At 41.9% G+C, this 23,274-nt stretch overlaps 1 protein-coding gene across 1 annotated transcript in view; it reads right to left on the bottom strand.

The window, feature by feature from the left end:
- VAV3 (vav guanine nucleotide exchange factor 3) overlaps nt 1–23,274 on the bottom strand; it is a 594,162-nt gene that overhangs the window by 305,238 nt on the left and 265,650 nt on the right. The window contains 4 exon segments of the mRNA XM_030206250.1: nt 10,695–10,804; nt 11,921–12,053; nt 19,831–19,916; nt 20,581–20,667. Of these exon segments, the coding sequence (XP_030062110.1) occupies nt 10,695–10,804; nt 11,921–12,053; nt 19,831–19,916; nt 20,581–20,667 (416 nt within the window).

Below are 23,274 nucleotides of genomic sequence, written 5' to 3'. Positions count from 1 at the left end.
GTAGATGTAAACGGGTGAATTCTAAAGATTGGCCCTGAGCTTTGTTGATGGTGATTGCAAACACCAATCGAATTGGGAATTGCAATCTGTTAAATTGAAATGGCATATCTGTTGGAATCATAGGAATGCGAGGAATGAGGACATGTTCACCTTTGAAAGGTCCTGTCAAGATTGTTGCTTGTACGACATTGCTCATTAATTTTTTTACTGCAAGCCGTGTGCGGTTGCAAAGCTTTGGCTGGTTGATATTTCACAACATGATAATTGGCACGCTGATTTTCAATTGCAGTACGTGCGGTGGCATCCCTGGCAGATCGAGTGACTTGAAAAAGTCTGTTGGATAATTAAGCGCTTCATCTGCTTCCAGAACAGTGTTGACGGACTTGTATGTGAGTGGCTCGCTTGGAATGTTAGACTGAATAATATTGTTCAGTTTGTAGACGTCTTTCTTCTTGGCTGCAAGAATAGCTCGTTCACTCAGCGAATCGTGATCCTTATAATTGGTTTGAATATTGGGAAATACTTTTTCAACCAATTGTTCTTTTGAGGTCACTAAATTGCAGAAGTTATGAGGCAATGAAATTCGTCCTGAGGTCAGATCAACCGGCACCTTTCCGTTCCCAATTTTCAGCAATTGATGTGAGAATATCTGAGCTGATTGATCATTTTGCAGCTGGACATGCATATTTGTAGTTAAGTTTAACGTCTTTACGTGTTGCCACAAAGTACAGTATTTTAGGCAAGCATTTATTTTGTCCGTTGGTGTCGATCGAGGAACTACAGGTAATGCTTGCCTAAAATCTCCTGCAAGCAATATTAATGTGTTCCCAAATGGTCTGATGTTTCCACGCAAATCTTGCAATGATCGATCAAGAGCCTCGAGCGATGTTTTTCGCTGTGATGTTTCCTCGGCATGTATTTGAGCCATTCTTTGTCTGTTTCGCTCGTTCGCTGATGCCCGTTCTTCCTCAGTTTGATTTGCAATTGCAGATATATAAAAAAACGCGCGTATTCGAATGCAACATTGTGTCAAAATTTCAAAGCGATCGGTGAAGAACTTTCGGAGATTTAAGCCACTCTCAGCCTGTCGCGTTGATTCTGTTGAGAACGAAGCAGATGTGAAGCTGCAGAACGCGATCGCCGTGCTCGCAACCGTGCATCGTCAAGTCTGGCTGCACGTCGCTCTGCTGCTTCCTCAGCACGTATTTGAGCCATTCTTTGTGTGTTTCGCTCATTCGCTGATGGCTGTTCTTCCTCAGTTTGATTTGCAATTACTCGTCACACTGCTTCCGCTCTGCGAGTACGACAGCTGTGACATCTATATAATAGTAGGTATAAAAAAACATGCGCATAATTTCAAAGCAATCGGTGAAGAACTTTTGGAGATTTAAGCAGTGGCGTTCCTAGGGGGGCTGGCACCCGGGGCGGATCGCCGATGCGCCCCGCCCCCCCCCGGGTGCAGCACCCCCCCCCCCCCCCGATGCCACACGGACCCCCCCCCCCGGCGAAAGGACACCCCTGCGAAGGAACCCCCTCCCCCCCGCCGGGTGCACGCCGCCGGGGGGGGGGGGGGTGCCGCGCGCGCCTTTCCTCTGTTGTTCGATGCTTCTTCTCTGCCCTGGAACAGGAAGTAACCTGTTCCAGGGCAGAGAAGAAGCATCGAACAACGGAGGGCAGGCGCGCGCGGCACCCCCCCGGCGGCGTGCACCCGGGGCGGACCGCCCCCACCACCCCCCCCCCTAGGAACGCCTGTCGCATTGATTCTGTTGAGAATGAAGCAGATCTGAAGCTGCAGAACGCGATCATCATGCTCGCAACCTTGTATCATCAAGTCTGGCTGCACGTCGCTCTGCTGCTTCCTTGGCACGTATTTGAGCCATTCTTTGACTGTTTCGCTCGTTCGGTGATGGCCGTTCTTCCTCAGTTTGATTTGCAATTACTCGTCGCACTGCTTCCGGTCCGCACCCTGCTCGCAACCGTGCATCGTCAAGTCTGGCTGCACGTCGCTCTGCTGCTTCCTCGGCATGTATTTGAGCCATTCTTTGTCTGTTTCGCTCGTTCGGTGATGGCCGTTCTTCCTCAGTTTGATTTGCAATTACTCATCGCACTGCTTCCGGTCCGCGCTACGACAGCTGTGACATCTATATAATAGTAGGTATATAAAAGCATGCGCGTATTCGAATGCAACGTTGTGTCCAAATTTGAAAGCAATCAGTGAAGAACTTTCGGAGATTTAAGATTTTGAACAAACGAACATTTACATTTTTATTTATATAGATAATAGCTGTACACAGAAGAAAAAGGCAGGACCCGCACAAGGGCAAGAGTAGTAGTCAAGGGCACGACTCCTGAGGAAGCGGTTTGAGAAACAGAGGCTCTCTGTTGAGCGTTCCCGACTGAACATTCTACAGCCCAGATAAGTGTACAGCTATTATAACTTTATAAAATAAAAAAGACAAAACCTATGTACAAAAAAACATAATTGAGAACAGCGGAGGTTTTTTAGACTGATGACGATTCTGCACCTTATCTCAATCAGAGCAGATAATCATCTGCAGAGGAGAGGTAGCAGCCTGCAATCTGAACGATACATGCTAGGGCGCAATGCAGAGAATCTGAAGCCTTTTCCTCCAGCAAATGAAGAGGAAATTACTTGAAGCGAGAATTACTTGCATTCATATGTACTATTTTGAAGGAATGTTTCTATCTGCAATTTATGGCTTGGTACTTGAGGATCTTTATTGTCTCCATGGAAATGATAACTGTTTTTAACAGGGTGCCCAAGTTATTAGGGTAGAAAGGCACCTATTTTAACTTATTTTATAAAGACATGTTGGTGCTAATATGATTTAAAAAATACTAGAACAAATTCCACAGAAATCATTAAGGTGCTGTCAACAGTAGCCTTAAATTTTACAGCATGTATTGTTTTTACATGTGTATCCCTCAGCTTTCTAAGAATATGGAAACATTTCTTTACTATCGGTTTACTGAGGGTTATAAAAAATATTTTTCAGCTGAAACATTTAGGGCTCCTTTTACAAAGCCACGTAAGATTTCCCTGTGGCAAATGCGATGAAACCCTTTCAATTTCTATGGGCTTGGTCGCATTTGCTGTGCTGGTATCGCTAGCACGGCTTTGTAAGAGAAACCCTGAGTTTTTGTTCAATTGCTCCTTTTGTCAAGGCTTGAATATTGTAACCTTACTTAGGCAGTTTGTTCTAAAGCCTTGATCAATCGGTTACAAATCATCCAGAATACAGCAATTAGGTTGATTTTTGGACTACATAAGTATGATTCAGTTAAGTTTCTACACTAAGCTACATTGGTTACCCATTATAGTGTGGGCTGAATTTAAACTATGTACTATGGTTTTTAAAATTCTAGCCGGGGAAATTCTCTTATACATCAAGAACTTAACAACGTTGCTACATGAGCCTAATATAAGATACAGTACTCAAAACCAATTCCAATTTCCAACCAATTCCAATTTCCAGCAACAACTAAACTAAAATTGGTGAAATGTCCATCTTTATCTATACAACATCGGATGGCAGAAATCTGGAATACACTACCTCTTTCATTAAAATCTTGAAGACATTATTTATGCTTTAGGAAAAATTTGAAAACATTCCTTTTCATAAGATGGCATAATCCTATCTGGAAAAAAAACACAAAGGTGGAGGGAAGTGAAACACTACAGTCAACAAGGGAAAAAAGTAGTGTGGCCAACACAACTCTTCCAAAGACTAAGAAGACAAAAAAGTTTATTCTCGCACGATCGCAATGCTTATCTCTGCTGCACTTTGCAGACACATTTGGCATCTTTTTCAAGACTGCTATTATATGCTGTCTTTTGCATTGTGACAAGACTTATTTTGATACCATCTGCCCAGACTGCTTTTATATGCTTTGGGACTCATTCAGATACCATCTGTAAAGACTCCTGAGGCAGGCACAAAGCTGAAACATGATGCCGTGTCGAGTTGAGTTCAAATCCTTGACTAAAGAGGTTTTTTTGCTTGAGATCATCTTCTTGATCTTTGGAAGAGTTGTGTTAGCTGCACTACTTTTTACCTTGCATGATCCTATCTGGCACATTATTTGGGCTGAAGGCAGTGGGCGGAGCTTGCTGCCATATTGATCAGAACAAAATAATAGCAATCGCTATTGAAAACACTAGCAAACTTGTGACTCTGGACTTCTGTATAAAGGTAGTGCTTCTCTCATTATTCAATATCTCTCTTTTAAATAGTAGTAATAAAAAATATCAAGTGCATTTTTATAATATGCCACTGCATTCCACAAAACAAAAGGAGCATGTTCTCACATACCATTTTTCTCTTTTGATCTAGGCACAGGAAAAAGTTTTTTAATGCTCTCAGGTTTCAACCTAATTAAGGTTTAAAATAACCTCTGTAGTTCAAAATAACAACTGTGAATGTTGAGCACCTGATTCTTGAACTTGATGTCTGTTTGGTAGCCCTTTACTAGTTGAAAACATTTCAGCACCAATACAACACGTACTAGGGTGTCCCTATAACCAGCCCCTTGAAATGGCACACTTATTGTGATTTAGAACTAATTCCTACTCTAACTGATGAAAGGTTATTCCATTCTTGAGACTTCCTCTGTGTACATCAGTATACTGCACAAGCCAGCATATTTCTAACTATAACTGAGATAAAATAACTAACAACGACAACATGGATACAGAAAGTGATAGCTGATAGTTTGTTTTGTTCTGTCCAATGGGGGGGGGGGGTGACCTCACCCTTTTGATGTCATGTCATCTCCTGTCATTAAATCTCCTCAGAGCCTCCCCTGCAGCTTAAAGGCTGGCTAAGATGACCAATGACCTAATAGCAGGGAGTAGAAGAGAGCAGCAGTATGGTCAGATAGGTTTCCTGCCTTTGGTCTACAATAGAGAGGGGGGAAGTGCTGAGAGAAGAAAGGCAGTTAGATTGAGAACACGAGGCAGCATGATGTCAAAAAGCTGAAGCTGACATGACCCCCCCCCCCCCATGCAGCCGCCATCTTAGTACACCCAAACAAAGCAAACAACCCTATCTGTTGCTGCATCCACATTGTCATTGTTTATTGTTGGTGGCATTTTATTTGATCTCTTATATTTTCAAACATGCCGGTTCGTACAGCATAAGGATATACATAGAGAAACCATCAGAATGGAATAACCTTTCATCGGTTAGAGTAATAATTTGTTCTAAATCATAATCAGTGTGTCATTTAGAGGTGCTGATTATAGGGACTCCCTAGCACCCTAGCAAGTGTTGTATTTATGCAGAGATTTTTTTTCACCTAGTAAAAAGCCAACAAAACAGACATCACATTTGTGTTGTTGGCTCTTTACAAAGTGAAAATGTTATGTTATGAAAATCTTGCTGCAGCTTAAAAGGGCTTAGCACTGGGCGAACCCAGGCGTCCTGTAGTAAATTCCGGGTTAGAGCATGTACTTCATGTGCTAAAAAAATTATTTTTATTTTTATCGCAGAGGAGGTGTGTCTGGGGACAGAGAGGGGGCATCTCACAGCGCAGCTACATTGCTGTGTGTAACTGATTAGCATGTGAGCCTGTACCACCTACACAATAAGTGATGGTAAGGGTTCACATGCTATTCTTTCTTAATGGCCACATTAATGTGTGGCCATTAATACAAACATTCAAAAATCAGCCATTTTGCTGCTGCACTAAAAAGGGCCTGAGTGCGTGGGAAAGACCTGCGTAAGGGTATGCTACGGCCATTTTATAGTGGTGCTTTGTAAAAGGGCCCCTTAAGAAACTGTTGTAAAACTGGGCAAAGATATTATAAAAGAGTGACTGGGAAACTTACTAACCCCAAGAGAATCCGCAGGGGGAATAACTCAGCAGCAGCTTCATTTTCCTGCTTTCTTTAATACAATTAAAAATTGCAGAGACTTTTCATAATTGCTGTGAGACATGCCATTATTTGAGACTTTAAATATGAATTCTGAGCCTTAAGCAAATTTCAAACTGCAGAAAATTATTATAAATCCTGATTATAACAGCAAGGACTAATACATTTCGTACCACTGTGGAAATGGATCCCTCTGTAGAAAATGTTTTAGCAGCAGACATCAAATTGTTGTCTTACTCAAAGCTTATTTCCTTAAATAAAAGTAAGGTAGTCCCCTTCCTCCAGCAGCAAGCTGATTGCCATTTTAAGAAGGGGTTAGATATGCCGTAAGGCTCCGGGAGCATGCAGTAGGTTTCATCTTGGAAGATTAGTTTTTATAGGTCAGAAGCATCAATTTCTCTGTAGCACTAAGCAATCTCATTCTACCATATGAATAAAAAAATAATCCCAGGAGAAAAATATGTTGATAAAGCTGCCTTAATGAATAAGTTCTAATATACCCAGATGAATAAATACCTACTTAAATTGAGCTTACGATTTACAATTGATTTATTAGAACAATCCGTTCCATAGCTATTCAGTAAATTTACAATATAGGGTTTTATGAGGGAGTTGAGCAGTTTCATTCTTCCAACCCCACCCCCATAACCACCCCCAAAAGCAGGGATAACAAGAGTATATTTTAAAAGGGAAGAAATCAAAGCAGTAGTGAAAAGTAAGAGAAAATTCTGATTACAGTCTAAAGAAAATGAATCTTATGTCCATGTGCCAGAATTTTACAGGGCAATGTTTGCCTACAGATATGAGAAGTTTTGAGTACCCTTCATTCCCCCTTCGACTACTACATAGTCAGTAAATCTTCATAAAACTCTTGACAAGTACTGCTGTTCGACTCCAACAAATAAATGAATTTGTATGTATGTTCCTACGCTTACCTCATTTTCCACAGTGTTACAACTGAAAGCTAAATCACAAATGTGTTAACCTAGTAAGAGCTTTCACCTTCTTACTTTTATTACTTATACTGAAAGAACAAACATGGCAAACATGTACCTTTATTCCGTAGTGGTTAATATCTGCAGAGTGAAAGTCTGCTGCAACTTCAGGACACTTCTAAATCACTGGAAGAGCGGCAGCAACGCCATTTCTCATTATAGGTGACTGAGGGCCCCTTTTACGAAGCTGCGGCAAAAGGGGGCCTGCGCTGGCTTCGGCACATGTTTTTGATGTGCGCCAAGGCCCCCTTTTCCCACAGTGGGTAAAAGAAAGGTCTTTCTTTTTTTTTAGGACATGGCCATGTGGCAAGTGAAGCACTTGCCGCGTGGCCATTTCGGGGGAGGGAGCACTTACCCCTGGTAAGGGCTTCCACAGTAACTGGGCAGCACATGGCACTGCCCAATTACCATTGTGTACACACTGGCGCTACAAAAATAAAAATATTTTTGTAGCGCTGGACATGACGCACGCTGGAGAAGGAGCTACCGCCAGGCTGCTTCAGTAGCCCGGCGGTACTTCCTTTTTAGCGAGCGGTAAGCCCGCGTTGGGTTTACCACCCTTTGTAAAAGGAGCCCTGAGTGACAGTGAGGAGGACTCGAATGATAGGACATGGGTGAGGGGGTACATTTTGTAAAGGTTTTCTGAATGTTAAGCCAGTTTTACCCAAGGAAAATGCCTTGCATAAAATTGAGCAGCAGCATGTGTATGTCTGATGGTATGTGCATTTATAGGTACCCTCATGAGGACATTCTGGGGGTGTGGCTTGGACACAGCAGGGGCGGAGTTGATATGTATGCATGTATTTTAAAAATACATTGAGTACACGCTTAGGGTTAGATTCAGTAAATGGAGCTGACAAAATTAGGCACTGGAGCAAACCAGCACTCAGCAATATTCTGTAAAGGGTGCTCCGGGATGACAGCTCGTTATAGAATCATGCAGAGTGCCAATTCCCATGTCCCATTTTGGTCACGACGACTTATACCAGCTGAAATCTGGTATAAATCCTGGCACACACGTTGGGCGCTTCTGCTGAATTCTACCCTCTTTTAGGTTGCACGCTATGGGATTTGTGTGACCTGTGTTATAGAAAAGCACACAGCGAGTTGCATGCAAATCTCAATTGATGCCAATAATGAATTGTTAGCATCCAACGATTGACTTAATTGTTTGTTAACCAATTGAGTTGCACCCTATTAGACTCACAATCTAAGTTTTGTACCTGAAGTAGTGGAGGATTAACTGACTTTCCCAGGGTCACAAGGAGCTGCAATGGGAATCAAACCTAGTTCCCCTGGTTCTCAACCCATTGTGATAACTATTATGCCATACTCCTCCACTCCACTTAGATTGTAATCTCTTTGGGGTAAGGGAATGTAACTCACCTTGAGCTACTACTGAAAAAAAGTGTAAGTTAAATCTAAATAAATAAAACAAACACCCCACAAATTGCTCTAAACCCCCAAAAGACCCCTAGCAACTGTCCTACTGTTCTATAAATGACTCCATCCCCTAAACTAGTCCCCCACAACTACCTCTACATTGTTCTAACTACCCCTTCCTTTCAAATTTGCCACTCCACAAGTGCTTCCTACCTCCCCTACAAATGTAACGCATGCCCAGTACACATACAACACATATACAGCCAACTCTGGAATGCACTCCCCAGACCTATCCGATCAATCAGTAACTATCTACCCTTCCGGAAATCACTAAAACCCCATCTGTTCAAACAAGCCTACCCAAATGACCCAGACTAATCCTATGTATCCATCTACCCAACACATATCCAGGAAACAACGACAATGACCTAGACTACATCTCCCACCAAATCTCCATTTGCTTATCCCGTGTCCCATCCCCCTCCCGCCTCCTCTACCCCTCCTCCAATGCTCACCTACCCTTGCTCATACCTCTCCTACTCCCTTCACCCCTGCCCATCTCTACCTATCTATCCTTTTTATTATTCTGCTATACTTACTTATATTTTCTCTATCAATACTTTGCAATCCCTATTACTATGTAAGCCGCATTGAACCTGCTTTGAGTGGGAAAGCGCGGGGTACAAATGTAATAATAAATAAATAAATATGCACAAATCCACGCAGATGCCCATACAGATAATGTTAATATTTCACTAGCCCTTTTATTTCACATACTTTGTTGCTAATTCTATAGTCTGAAAACTACTTCAAGAATTATACAGGGGTTTTTTTATTAATTGCAATCAAGTAACTTCTGTTGAATGGGCAGGATCTGATTAAGCCCTTGACAAACTTTGCACATACTTTGTATCCACATATTTAGGAGACCCTGTGAGATGTGCTCAGGACACAGGAGGTTAGGATTGCAAACAGTCTCTCTCTTTTGTCAGCTTAATTTTACATTAATGTCCTGAAGGTCTTTATTTGCAGCTCTCTAGCTTCTCCCCCACTCCCCTTCCAACAGCCTGCCCTGCCCACATCCATTGTAACAGGCAGCAGAGACTGTAGGTAGGATCCAGCCAGTGGAAAGACTGGAAGACAGCTCTAGGGAGGAGGTGATCTGCAGGGAGTTTCTATGTTGGTAGGAAGTAAAAGATAAATGAAGCCCTTTCAAAAAATGTCACAATAGATTTCTATGGGAGAAGCAGTTCCAGCAGCAGCAGCAGAAATTATACAGTAACATTGTGATTAAGGAATTGCACCTTTCAAACTGCCTTCCCCTCTCATCAACTCTCCTGATCACAGATACACAAAAGTCCGCACATACTGTATATACCAACACATATGTACAAACACACACAGATATATACCCCCCCCAAAAAAAAAAAAAAAAAAAAAACACATTTACGTGCAGAGAGGTGGGAAAGAGATCTATGAGCCATGCTCTGTATGCTTTCCCCACTTGTTTCTTTCAGTAAATTCAGTTCCTGTTTTTTAAATCCCTTCATCTTTAAAATATTGTTTTTAGAAATAATTTAATTGATAATAACAATATAAAATGAATTCTAATTCTTTTATGCTGTATTTTTTTGCAATATATGGATTGGGACACACTGCACCATTTACTAAACATCTATAGCTTCAGATAAATGCACATCAAAATTCCCATGAAAGGAACTGAACAGTCCAAAGATGCCTGAAGAATATCATATTTTCACTTTGAAGGAATAACAAGATACTCATTCATACCTATATCCAAGTACATGTGCATCAGACTCGCAAAGATCTTTACCTATCTCTTATACTGTATATTCCCTTCCAGCCCTCCACTATTTCTCTATGATAATGTTTATGAGGCACAAATAAATATACCATAAACCAGCATCATATTTTGCATTTTCAGGGCATTTTGATAACTGCAACTTCATTACACAGTTTATAAATATCCACCTTGTTTACACAAAAGCAGAGGCATAAATTAAACCAAGCAACCTAAAGTCTCAACAATAAATCAGTCAAAAAACTACTAGGATAAAAGCCAGCTTCCCCATATTGTCTCTTTTAGAAATGCATTTCAATTTACCAAGACAAAGATGGAAAACCAGGAACCATTATGTTAAATATTTATAGCTTAACAATTAATATTTTCCCTGGATGTTTAAAGCTGAACCACTAAAACAATGCCAGCTCCCGATTATGAAAAGCAGCGGAAAGACAGCTCACAGCACACTCTATCTTTCCTCTAGAACTATGCCATCACATTAACATGAAAAGATTTTACAAACGTAGAAGCCAAGAAGTATTTTTAAAAAGCACAAATTATTTGTAAGCCACAGAGCAGCAAAAGAAGTAGTTTTATTAAGCAAGAAAACACTTACAAGGCCATCTCGAACTGTTCAATCCACTTCTTCTTCCAATCTTTTGTTTTGAAGTAGAATTCGAACCCATTTTGTCCTTCGATGTGAGTGAGGTAGAAGCCGTAAGACCACTGTGGAAATGAATGACGTCCAGTTTCATATACAGCAATATATGATCACAACTAATACGGAGAACTGAGAAGTCACAACACGATAACAAAGAGTTAAAAAAGTCAATTACAAATCCACACACCATAATCACACTGTCTACAGCATTGACCATTCGCGTTATACAATGCTAACTAAAGTAAACGAATAATGTGGAAGATAACTTTACAACGGTTGGCCTAGGTTTGGAGGATAAGTAGTTGCCAATCTAAAACATGTCGTTATAAAATAGCCTCATTAAAGATGCACAATTGTGGCTACAATGCAGCTGTGTAATCGACAGCTGAATGGGAACGGGATTTGCGAGAATCCCACAGTTCCGGCAAGACTCCCAAAGGGATCCACAGCTCCACGGCGATGGACACAGGTCCTGCGGGGATCCTGTGGGGATGGACGCAGGTCCTGTGGGGTTCCCGCGACAGCGCCAGGCCAGCCTACCTATCCTTTCCTTGTGCCTTGGTAATTATAATAGCACTAAAAAAATAATGGATATGGTTGATAGCATTAAAATCCCCATAAGCACTGAGAGGGGAAGTTATCAGCATGGGCTACTGTTAAATTGAGATATTTTGCCACAAGTCGGGTTATTTTTGCACAGAGGATGGATGGAGATGGAGGAGATTACTTGCAGGGACAGGTGGGGATGGAGGAGATTACTTGTGAGGACGGGCGGGTTAGATTCCAACGGGGACAGGTGACCCCATGCAACTCTCTACCATGTAACTGCAGGTTAATTGTGAGCAGCTAAATATTCACATGGGTGTGTATTTTATAATCTAAGCGCACACTTCATGACTCCGTGTGAACTTTGCCTAAACTACTCATCTGAACATATTTCTATGCGGGTAGCATAAAAGTGCACACCTTCTAGTCACCGAACATACTTTTATGTGTGTAACCAAAACGGTAATTTTATAAGAAGCTCTTATATGCAAAAAAAAAAAAAAACTTTAGAAAATTACACCCAATAGGTCCTAGGAATATTGTTATTCAGAATGCTGGATACCTTATTTACAAGAGATCAAAATGCATTTGCATCCCACCATACATTTGGGTTTACTAGAATTAGAATTACCTGCCTTTTTATTTTCTTTGTCAGTGGAGGGATTGTTGGTAATCTTATAATTCTTAAGATCAATAATTTCCTTCATTTCATAATTATCGCCTCGTCGTTTGCATACTATTACAGCCTGGTCAAACAAAAAGATATGCCTGCAGAAATAAAATAACTGAATTAAAGTTATAAAGATGAAACATCTACAGCTCTTTAAAAAGTAGAACACTTCCCTACAAAACTCTTCTAGATTTCTTCCCACCTTCTCACTGAGGGCCTCTTTTAATAAGCTGCAGTAAAAAAGGGGGCCTGCACTAGCATCAGCGTGTGTTTTTGACATACGCTGACGCCCCCTTTTACCGCAGTAGGTAAAAGGCTGGATTTTTTTCTGGACAAGAAATGGCCATGCGGTAAAAGAACCACTTACCACGCGGCCTTTCAGGGGGGGGAAGCACTTACTGCCACCCACTGAGGTGGCGGTAAGGGCTCCTGCGCTAACCCAGCGCACGCTGGAGATAGGAACTGCCACTGGGCTCCTGTGGTAGCCCAGCAGTAATTCCCAATCGGCGAGCGGTAAGCCCGCTTTGTGCTTGCTACCGTTTAGTAAAAGGGCCCTTCAGCTCTCTTTAGGAGACCAATTCAAGATACCGAGGAGGCCCTTTTACAAAGCAGTGCTAAAAAGTGGCTCTAGCGCACCCTTATGTGAGTTTTTCCTGTGCTCTAAGGCCATTTTTAGTGTGGCAGTAAAATGGGCAATTTTCAAATGTTTATATTAAAGGCCATGCATTAATGTTGACATTAGCACATGACCATTAAACAAGATTAGCATGAGCCCTTACCACCACCTATTTTGTAGGTGGTAAGGGTTCACAAATTAATAATGCATTAATCAATTAACACATGGCAATGAAACTACACTAACTGATTACCACAGAAATGCCCATTTTCCGCCCCCCCCCCCCCCCCCAGACATGCTTCCTCCACAGTACAAATGAAAATAATTTCTTAGAATGTGGTGTGCATGTGCTAACCTGGAACTTACCGCAGGACTCCTGATCACGTCCCACGTAAGCCCTTTTAAACTGCAGTAAGCATGTGCTAGTGCTCACCGCAGCTTGGTAAAAGAACCCCTGAATGCAATGCGATCACCACGCGTGGAGGGGTGTTTTCGATAAGACGTCTAAGTCCAACTTTGGACGTTTTGCTAAAAACGTCCAAAATTAAAGTGGGGAATATAGCGATTTTCAGTACAGAAAAGCGTCTCTTTTTTCGAAAATGGCTATTTGCTAGATGTTTTTGTGCTCTGTGTGTTTATCTTTTTGGTCCATTTTTGAAAAAAAAAGTCCAAGTGAAAAACGCACAAAATCAAGCCATTGGAATGTAGCAGGAACCAGCATTCTTAGTAGACTGGCCATACAGATATCCCAGGAGATTAATGGGGTACCCTAGGGGGCACTGCAGTGGACTTCAAATAAATGCTCCCAGGTACGCATCTCACCGTTGCTCCCTTATCTTATCAGCTGAGCCCCCCAAAACCTACTATCCCCAAATGTACACCACTACAATAGCCCTTATGGGTGAAGGGGGCACCTATATGTGGGTACAGTGGGTTTCTGGTGAGTTTTGAAGGGCTCACAGTTTCCACCACAAGTGTAACAGGTAGGGGGAGGTATGGGCCTGGGTCCACCTGTCTGAAGTGCACTGCAGCCAATACTAGACTACTCCAGGGACCTGCATGCTGCTCTAATGGGCCTGAGTATAGCATCTGAGTCTGGCTTAGAGGCTGGTAAGTAATGTTTTTAATCACATTTTTGGGAGGTGGGAGCAAGTTTGTGACCGCTGGGGGAGTAGGGAGAGGTCACCCCTGATTCCCTCCAGTGGTCATCTGGTCGTTTAGGGCACTTTTCTATGGCTTATTCATTTTTGGATGTTTTTGTTTTGTTCCATTATGGCAGAAAAACATCCAAGAGATAGGAATGCCCAGATCCCACCCTTACCATGCCACATTTTGGATGTTTTTCTCTTTTGAAAATGAGCCCCATAGAATCTTTGAATGGGGCCCTTATTAAAGTCTCCTTTTTTAAGAAGCGCTAAGGCCATTTTTACTGCGGCCATTAAAAAAAACTCAGATTTTGTATTCATGTCACTAATTGCTCTGCACTATTGTTGCCATTAGCACGCAGCCTTTTAAAAACAATTGCCTTGGGAGCACTTACTACCACCTGTTTAGTAGTGGAGTGGGGGAGTGGCCTAATGGTTAGTGCAGAGAGTTGAACTGGGTTCAATTCCCACTGCTGCCTGATGGTCAGCAGTGGGTTGAGATTCCGGGGAGCCAGGTTAAATTCCCTCTGCAGCTCCATGTGACCCTGGGCAAGTGGGGGCCCTTTTACTAAGCCGCATAAGCCTCTATGCGCGCCAAAATGGAGTTACCGCATGGCTCTTCCAGTAATTTCGTTTTTGGTGCATGTCCGATATGCGAGTCCTAGAATAATTATTTTCAAACGTGCGTATCAGTCGCGCGCCAAGTGGCACTTGACACCATTACCGCCCGGTTACCAAGTTGTCTTTACCACTACATCAATGGCTAGTGGTAAGGTCGCAGACCCAAAATGGACGTGCGCCAATTTTGATTTTGTCGCACATCCATTTTGGGCAAAAATTTTTAAAAGGCCTTTTTTAAGGTGCGCTGAAAAGTGGATCGGTGTGCGCCCAAAAATCGTGCCTACACTACCGCAAGCCATTTTTCAGAGCACCTTAGTAAAAGGACCCCTTAACCCTCTGTTGCCCCAGGTACAACAGTAGTACAATGTACTACTTAGATTGTGAGCCCACTAGGGACAGACCCAGTACCTGCAAATGAACCTGTAAACTGCTTAGGTCTAAGCAATATATAAATACTTAAATTAATGAATGAAAATGACCCCATGTTATCCATGTGCTAACAGGTTACGCAGGTATTCCCTCTCTCAGCCTCTGTCATGCCACCTAAAAAAACATTCTACAAAAATATTTCTTTTGTGGTTAGTGCACGTACATTCCACAACTAAACACATGATACTTTAGCACATCTCATGTTAGGTCTTTTTGCTGTGTTAGGCACCCATTAGTGCCTGAAGCAGATTAGGAAAAGGACGCCTAAGAAATTCAGCACCTGCAGTTTGTGATGTCTTTCCATTTGATAACAGAAATACTCTGAAGGCATGATTCAGTGTGAGAGTGGAGGAGTAGCCTAATGGTTTGTGAGATGGCCTGAGAACCAAGGGAACTGGGTTGAATTCCTACTGCAGTCACTTAGGGCCCTTTTACTAAGCTGTGTAGGCACCTTCGCGTGCTCGACGCATGCCAAAATGGACTTACTGCCTGACTACCGCGTGGCTCTTGCGGTAATTTCATTTTTGGCGCACGGCCAATACGCGCGCCTGAAAAATATTTTTTATTTTCTGGCGCACGTAGCAGACGCGTGCCAAGTGGCATCTAACACACGTATGTTATTACTGCCCAAATTCTTTACCGCTAGTTCTATGGCTGGCAGTAAGGTCAGAGACCCAAAATGGATGCGTGGCAATTTTGATTTTTGTCACACGTCCATTTTCAGGGGAAAAAAAAGAGGCCTTTTTTACAGGTGCGCTGAAAAATGATTCTGCGCGCACCCAAAACCCGCGCCTACACTACTGCAAGCCACTTTTCAATGCGCCTTTGTAAAAGGCCTAGTGGTTAGGGTAGTGGACTCTGGTCCTACGGAACTGAGGAACTGAGTTCAATCCCACTTCAAGCACAGGCAGCTCCTTGTGACTCTGGGCAAGTCACTTAACCCTCCATTGCCCCAGGTACAAATAAGTACCTGTATATAATATGTAAGCCGCATTGAGCCTGCCATGAGTGGGAAAGCGCGGGGTACAAATGTAACAAAACAAACAAACAAAACTTCCCCCAGGTACAAAATAAACCTGTATATAATATGTAAACCTTTCCCTACTGTCCATTAACAGAGGCAAAACAAAGGCTTTAGCCACAGGTACTCATCTGTCACCTAGAGCTAAAAGTACACGCTGGAAATCAATGCATCCACTAATCACCTTAGCTGGTAGTGTCTGTTGTGGCACACGTTTCTCCTCTTTGAAGAAGATTACATAATCATGTTTGAGGTATGAACTAGATCAACCAACTCTGCACTTTGGAATAGCTTACTCCAGTATCTCACAAATGTATTACATTTTAAGAAATCCAAAGTTGGGTTGAAAACCTATTATTTTGGCCTGGCATTCGAATCATATTTTTAATGTAAGAGATGGACCAAAGTTAGAAAGCTCCTTGTTTTTTTAATTTATTTTGTTTTTATTTTTTTTCTTTCTTCTCTCAAATAAATAAATAATTTATTATGTAATATGTACTTTGTTTTGTTTATTATGGGGCCCTTTTACTAAGCTGCAGCAAAACATGGCCTGCAGCAGTGCAAGTGCCTCTTTTGGGCGCATGCCGGGCCAGTTTTTACCGTGTCCTGGAAAAATGGCCTTTTTCTTAGGAGTCAGAAAATGGATGTGCGGCAAATTAAAAACCAGCGTACGTCCATTTCTGAGACCTTACTGCCACCCATTGACTTAGCAGAAGGCATGCAGCGAACACCCACTGCTGTTTACAGCCGGGGCATGTGGTAGCCAGGCGGTAATGCCAATTTGGTGCAAGCTGGATGTGCGTAAGCCCTTACATAAGTACATAAGTAATGCCGTACTGGGAAAAGACCAAAGGCCCATCAAGCCCAGCATCCTGTCCCCGACAGCGGCCAATCCAGGTCAAGGGCACCTGGCAGCTTCCCAAACGTACAAACATTCTATACATGTTATTCCCGAAATTGTGGATTTTTCCAAGTCCATTTAGTAGCAGTCTATGGACTTGTCCTTAGGAAACCGTCCAAACCCTTTTTAAACTCTGCCAAGCTAACCGCCTTCACCACGTTCTCCGGCAACGAATTCCAGAGTTTAATTATGCGTTGGGTGAAGAAAACTTTTCTCCAATTTGTTTTAAATTTACTACACTGTAGTTTCATCGCATGCCCCCTAGTCCTATTATTTTTGGAAAGTGTGAACAGACGCTTCACATCCACCTGTTCCACTCCACTTATTATTTTATATACCTCTATCATGTCTCCCCTTAAGAGCCCCTATTTTTTAAATTTTGTCGATTATATTTAATGATTTGATTGTAAACTGCTTTAATTTGTCTTTGAAAGGCAGTAGAGCAAATGCTTTAATAAACATAAACATGTCTAAAAAATACAAAATAAAGAAATAAGGGGCCCTTTTACAAAGGCACACTGAAAAATGACCTGCAGTAGTGTAGACGCGTGTTTTGGGCGCACGCAGAATTATTTTTCAGCACACCTGTAAAAACGCCTTTTTTAAATTTTTGACAAAAATGGACACCACTCATTGACCTAGCGGTAAGGTCTCATGCGGTAACCGGGCGGTAACGGTCTACGCGTAAAAAATGCTGATAGTCGCCCGATTACCGCCCCATGGGGCACGTAGCAGACATGCATCAAAAATGAAATACCGCGAGAGCAACACGGTAGCCGGGTGGTAACTCAAAATTGACACGTGTTGGGCGTGTGTAGGCACCTATGCAGCTTAGTTAAAGGGCCCCTTAGACATTAGACTGTGCTATTCCACTATACAACCCCTATAAAAGAGAAAGGGAATGAGATTTGATATACTGCCTTTGTGCTGACATAAATTTCAGAAGCTAGTCATACATGTGGTGACTGACTATTCACTCACTCCGCACCTGGACTAGCTTGCTGCAAACCCTGTAACTTAGACCAGTTCCTCATATCTTGTTTAACTGTGCAAAAATTTTGCCTTGAGTTTAGCCACCCATCTATTTATCCCAATTGTCTCTGTACTACCCATCCTGTCCCCATCTATATATCTACACTTGGACCCTCAGCTACATAGAAAAGCATTAGCATTATATCTATGCTATTAGAGTGTTCTATTGTGTTGCTTAATAGGTGTTTCATTTGTATTATGCTGCCATCATATTATGAGGGGCATTTTCGATATGACATCTAAATCCGATTTTGGATATTTTGCAGAAAACATGCAAAAATCCAGTAGCGAGCATGGCCATTTTCAAACCAGAAAAACGTACAAATTTTTGTTTTCAAAATGGCCACTTGCGAGATGTGCTGAGTGTGTCTATCTTATTGGACCATTTTCGGAAAAAAAAATGTCCAAGGGAAAAATGCATAAAAACAGGCCACTGCAATGTATAGGGGGTCAGCATTCTTAGTAGACTGGCCACACAGACATCCCAGCAGAGCAGTGGAGCGCCCAAGGGGGAACTGCAGTGAACTTCACCTAAAAGGTCCCAGGTACACATCTCACCATTACCCCCTTATATTGAATAGTGAACCCTCCAAAAACCTACTGCACCAAACTCTACACCACTACAATACCCCCGTATGTCTGCAGGTGTCACCTACATGTGGGTATAGCAGGTTTTTGGTTAGTTTTGAAGGGATCACAATTTCCACCATGTGTGTATCAGTTCGAGTTGGAAATTGGCCTGGTTTCTCTTCTCTGCAGTGCACTGCACCAACCACTAGGCTACTCCAGGGACCTACTTTCTGTTCTAACAGGACTGGCTACAACATCTGATGCTGTCATAAAGGCTGGTATGTACCGTTTCTTTCAAATCTTTGGGGGGGTTGGGAGGAGGTCAGTGTCCACTAGGGGAGTAAGGGGCGGGGTCATGACTTAATCCCTCCAGTGGTCATTTGGTCATATAGAGCAACTTTTGGTGACTTAGAACCCCTTTTACCAAGCTATGCTAAAAGGGGGCCTACGGTGGCGTCGGCACGTGGACTGGCATGCGTTTGGGGTGAGAAATACCACTGGGCTCCTGTGGTAGTCCCAATTTGGCACCTTACAAAGCTGCGGTGTGTGTACTGCCACTTTGTAAAATGGGCCCTTATTTGTGATTGAAACAGGACTAGACCAAAACTAACTTTTAGCCCTGCTTTGTTCCTTTGTGGCAGAAAAACCATCCACATTTTGGGAATGCCCATCATGCCCCCCTTGTGATCTGGGCACCCTGCATATGAACTGCATAGAAAGCCATCTTAAAAATGGGTTTCAAGACAGCAATCGTAAAAAAATGCTTTGTGTCGCTTTTTGGATGTTTTTCTGTTTTAAAAATGAGCTCCTATATCTATGTTATTTGAATATTCTTCGATGCTGTGTATTATGACATTGTTTGTATTGAACTGACGTCATATTTCCAAGTTTAGCTGATTTACAGTATTTATGTTTATATTTGGTCATTTTATTATTGTTATTATTGTTACCAAAATTGTAAGTTTTATGTTAAACTGCTGTATACTGCACTGGGTAAATCTGTTCATAAAGGTGATTAATAAATCTCAAAAAATAAATAAATAAAAGATTTAGGGGTCCTTTTACGAAGCTGCAGCAAAAGGGGGCCTGCTCTGGTGTCAGCGAGTGTTTTTGATGCCTGCCGAGGTCCCCTTTTACCGCAGCGGGTAAAAGGCAGGTCATTCTTTTTTTAAAGAAATGGTTGTGTAGCAAGCGAAGCACATGCCGGGTGCCCATTTCAGGGGGGAGCACTTACCGCCACCCATTGAGGTGGCGGTAAGGGCTTCCGTGCTAACCTGGAAGTCACCGGGCAGCGCTCGGCACTGCTCGATTATTGCCGGGCACATACTGGTGCCCAGAAATGGCACACGCTGGGGTGGGAACTACTGCCCGGCTGCCGCGGTAGCCCAGCGGTACTTCCATTTTAGCGAGCAGTAAGCTCGCGTAGGGCTTACCACTGCTTTGTAAACCACCCCCTTAGTCCAATAAAAAGGTAGCTTGTTTACTGAATGTCATTCCTATGTAGTGAAAAATGCAAATCATGGTGTCAGTATATTCTCACCTGTCCTGCTTTGTGCGTTTGTCTATTGTCGTCATTTTTATTTCCCCATCCACTTTTGGTCTCCCAAACAATAAAAGGGACTGGTTCTAAAAGAAAACACAAATTATAACAGACAGCAAATGGATGACTTTCCAAAATGCGGTATACAAAGTGAAACGGTGATGAAGTTGCTGAATACAGTTCAGCTTAATTGCACAGAAAGACTTGAAGAAAAAGGCAGGCCTAGGGGGGAAATGGTCATTGTACATCACTGCTGAAGGCACAACTTATTTTACACTTTGCTACAATATGAAAATCACAATAGTTAATTGGAGAATCCCCATATCATGTCAGATTTTACTTTTACACAAACTGTAAATGCATCCAGATTTTTGCATTTTGAAGGGAAATATTTGTGCTGACAATGGATATATGTTTATATTTTAAAAAACAGCAAAAGTATTCAGCTCTAATGGTATAAAATTCAAGTATCTTAACATTTCAAAGAAGTCCAAGTGCCTTGTTAATATAAACCTCACAAGACTGTGCTTATGCTCAAGACAGTAGGTAAAGCTGTATTCCTGTATACACAGTGCCCTCTACTGGCCATCCACAGGAATACCATGCCATAGGTTTCAGCATCTCCAACTTAAACCAGCCTTCCACATTCAAAATAGGTGGCAGAAAGTTACTAGACACAGTGAAGTCACTGGGAAAGAAACTGTGTGCAAAGTCTCTAAAAAAATACAAAAAAAAAAAATAGAGCCATACCATGTTTTCTATAGATAACTGAAACTGATTAATTTCACGGAGGGTTTCATTATCTCTCTTCACTTCATTTACATACTGAGCCAAATCCTAAAGCAAATTTAAAAAAAAGCATATCTGTTAGTAAGATGTAATTCAATATTTATCTTTTACAGAACTAGGAAATGCCTTCTTTTTTGCCTTATCTAACAAAGATTTTGCACATTTTTCCATCCACTATCAACATTTTTATAGCAGTTCAGCTAAAAAAATAAGTGTCCACTACCAAGAACTGCGAGACTCTTCTGAGTGAAAAACCTCACAATCTTTTAATTTGATTTTAAATCTAATTTCAGCAAGGCTTGGTATCAACACATTTGCAAATAACAGATTTTTATCTAGACTGGTAAAGCTTTCGGGAGCAGTTTACTATTTCTTGTAAAGAATCCATACATTCCCGTGTACCTCAGCAAACTAAGGCACAAGACAGCGGCCATTTTGATCTTGTTGTTGCTACAAGAAAAAAGGACATGTTTTATTATTTATGGTTTATTTTCTCTCTTGCTATACCACCAATCGAGGCAAACCATAGATGGCTTACAATTACTGGAAAAATAAAGGGATGCCATCAATAGATAAGACAAGAAGAAGAGGAAAGTGGTTAGGCAGGGTGGATAGGCAAGTAAGCATAGTCATTCAGCAAAAAGATCATGAAACTGTTCCCACAGTGTTCCTACCAAACGCAACATCAATATTGCACTCACACAAAAATTACAATCTTTCTTAAGGCCTAGATGTCAGTATAGTTTAGGAAAAGGAAACATACTAACAAACAAATCCATCAACTGAAAGGCTAGGTGTAGTACTTACATGCCTATTTTGCATAGCGGCTCTACATGAGAAATGAGACATCCAGGTGGGGATTTCATACTTTCCTGGTATTTTACAAAAGGCTTCACTGAGTCTTTTATAAAAATACATATAAGGACACTGGCAAATACATTCATATTTTTGGCACATACAGCAGGAGCAGCAATTTTATTTAAAAAATACATGTATGTAATACTCCATGGAATAGGTATTACTAGAGAGACAGATTTTTCCAGAGCAGGGAGGGAGGTCCCTGTCAGAGGGTTGGTGTGGTAAGAAGTCCCTGGGTGAGAGAGTAGTTTGAAAATAAAATGCAGAGAAATAGTACCCTGGTACTAAAAAGTGATGGGGGAGGGAGGAGTTTGGAAGGACATAAAGCTAAAGTTATGCTACTACTATTACATACACAGCGCTGTACACTTGAACATGAAGAGACAGTCCCTGCTCAACAGAGTTTACAATCTAATCAGAACAAACAGGACAAATAAGGGATAACAAAATTACTAAGGTGGGAATGATAAAACAGACATGGATACTGAACATGTGAATAGAAGTTAGGAGTTAAAAGCAGCATCAAAATATTCAGCATCATAATATATCCTAAGAAGATTATGAGAAATTACACCTATAATATATCCTGAGAAGAGATTACCTACTCTTAGTAGCGAATTAGACTACTGACCACCAATCCTGGAACATACCAGTCCTTTACAGACAAAAACCATAGACTATCTATACCCTGAACTATAGGTAGTAAATCCTGCTTCTCTCACCCTTTGCAGACCATAGGTTGCAGATTTCCGGTGTGGTGAAGAATCGGATTCCTCTATTGAGACTCTAGCAGGATATCTGCAAGTATATCCCCTGCTCAGGAATAAAATCCAAAGTCTTTGCTCTGTACTCAGGTTCATGCTACAGAGCTGCAGCAGAACTGACCTTGTCAGCTTTTATCACAAGGAATTCAGTTCACTGGTGTTTAGGAAAATCAGTCTCTCTAATTAGTCAGAGAGAGATCATACACCTGGCAAATCTTATCCTCTTCCCCTCTCTTCTCTTCTGACTTCTCCCAACTTCTGATTTCTCTCTCATCCACCATCATTGGCCCTGCTCTCAGTCAGGTGACATATATGGACAAATCACAAACTGTGTACTTCTGTCCAGCAGAATTCATGGTCATGATGAGAGGCCTTGTGATTAGCAAAGAAACTCTTATCAGTCATAAGTCTGATGGTAGCAAACTCCCTCTTGGTTCACATATTCCTGGAGACTATTGGGCTCATTTTCGAAAGAGAAGGATGCCCTTCTTTCGACATAAATCGGAAGATGGGCATCCTTCTCACAGGGTCGTCCAAATCAGTATAATCGAAAGCCGATTTTGGACATCCCCAACTGCTTTCCGTCGCAGGGACGGCCAAAGTTCAAGGGGGCATATCGGAGGCGTAGCGAAGGCGGGACTTGGGCGTGCCTAATACTAGGACGTCCTCGACCCATAATCGAAAGAAACAAGGATATCCCTGACGAACACTTGGACGACTTTACCTGGTCGTGTTTTTCTTACGACCAAGGCACAAAAAGGTGCCCCAACTGACCAGATGACCACCGGAGGGAATCGGGGATGACCTCCCCTTACTCCCCCAGTGGTCACCAACCCCCTCCCACCCTCATAAAACATCTTTAAAAATATTGATGGCCATTATCAATAAGACTAGTTTTACTTAATCCTGTGATCCACTTTCTTTCTTTGTTACAACTGATTGTGGATTCCACTTGCCACTTTTGTGTTGATGAGATTCTACATTGCCTTGTGCCTGACTATATGAGAGACTGAGTCATATGGTAATGTTCCAT

Source organism: Microcaecilia unicolor, chromosome 6 (assembly GCF_901765095.1).
Source record: "Microcaecilia unicolor chromosome 6, aMicUni1.1, whole genome shotgun sequence".
NCBI classification, from domain to species: domain Eukaryota; kingdom Metazoa; phylum Chordata; class Amphibia; order Gymnophiona; family Siphonopidae; genus Microcaecilia; species Microcaecilia unicolor.
Note: the sequence above shows the minus strand (reverse complement) of the source record. Positions and strands in the feature narration are given on the sequence as shown.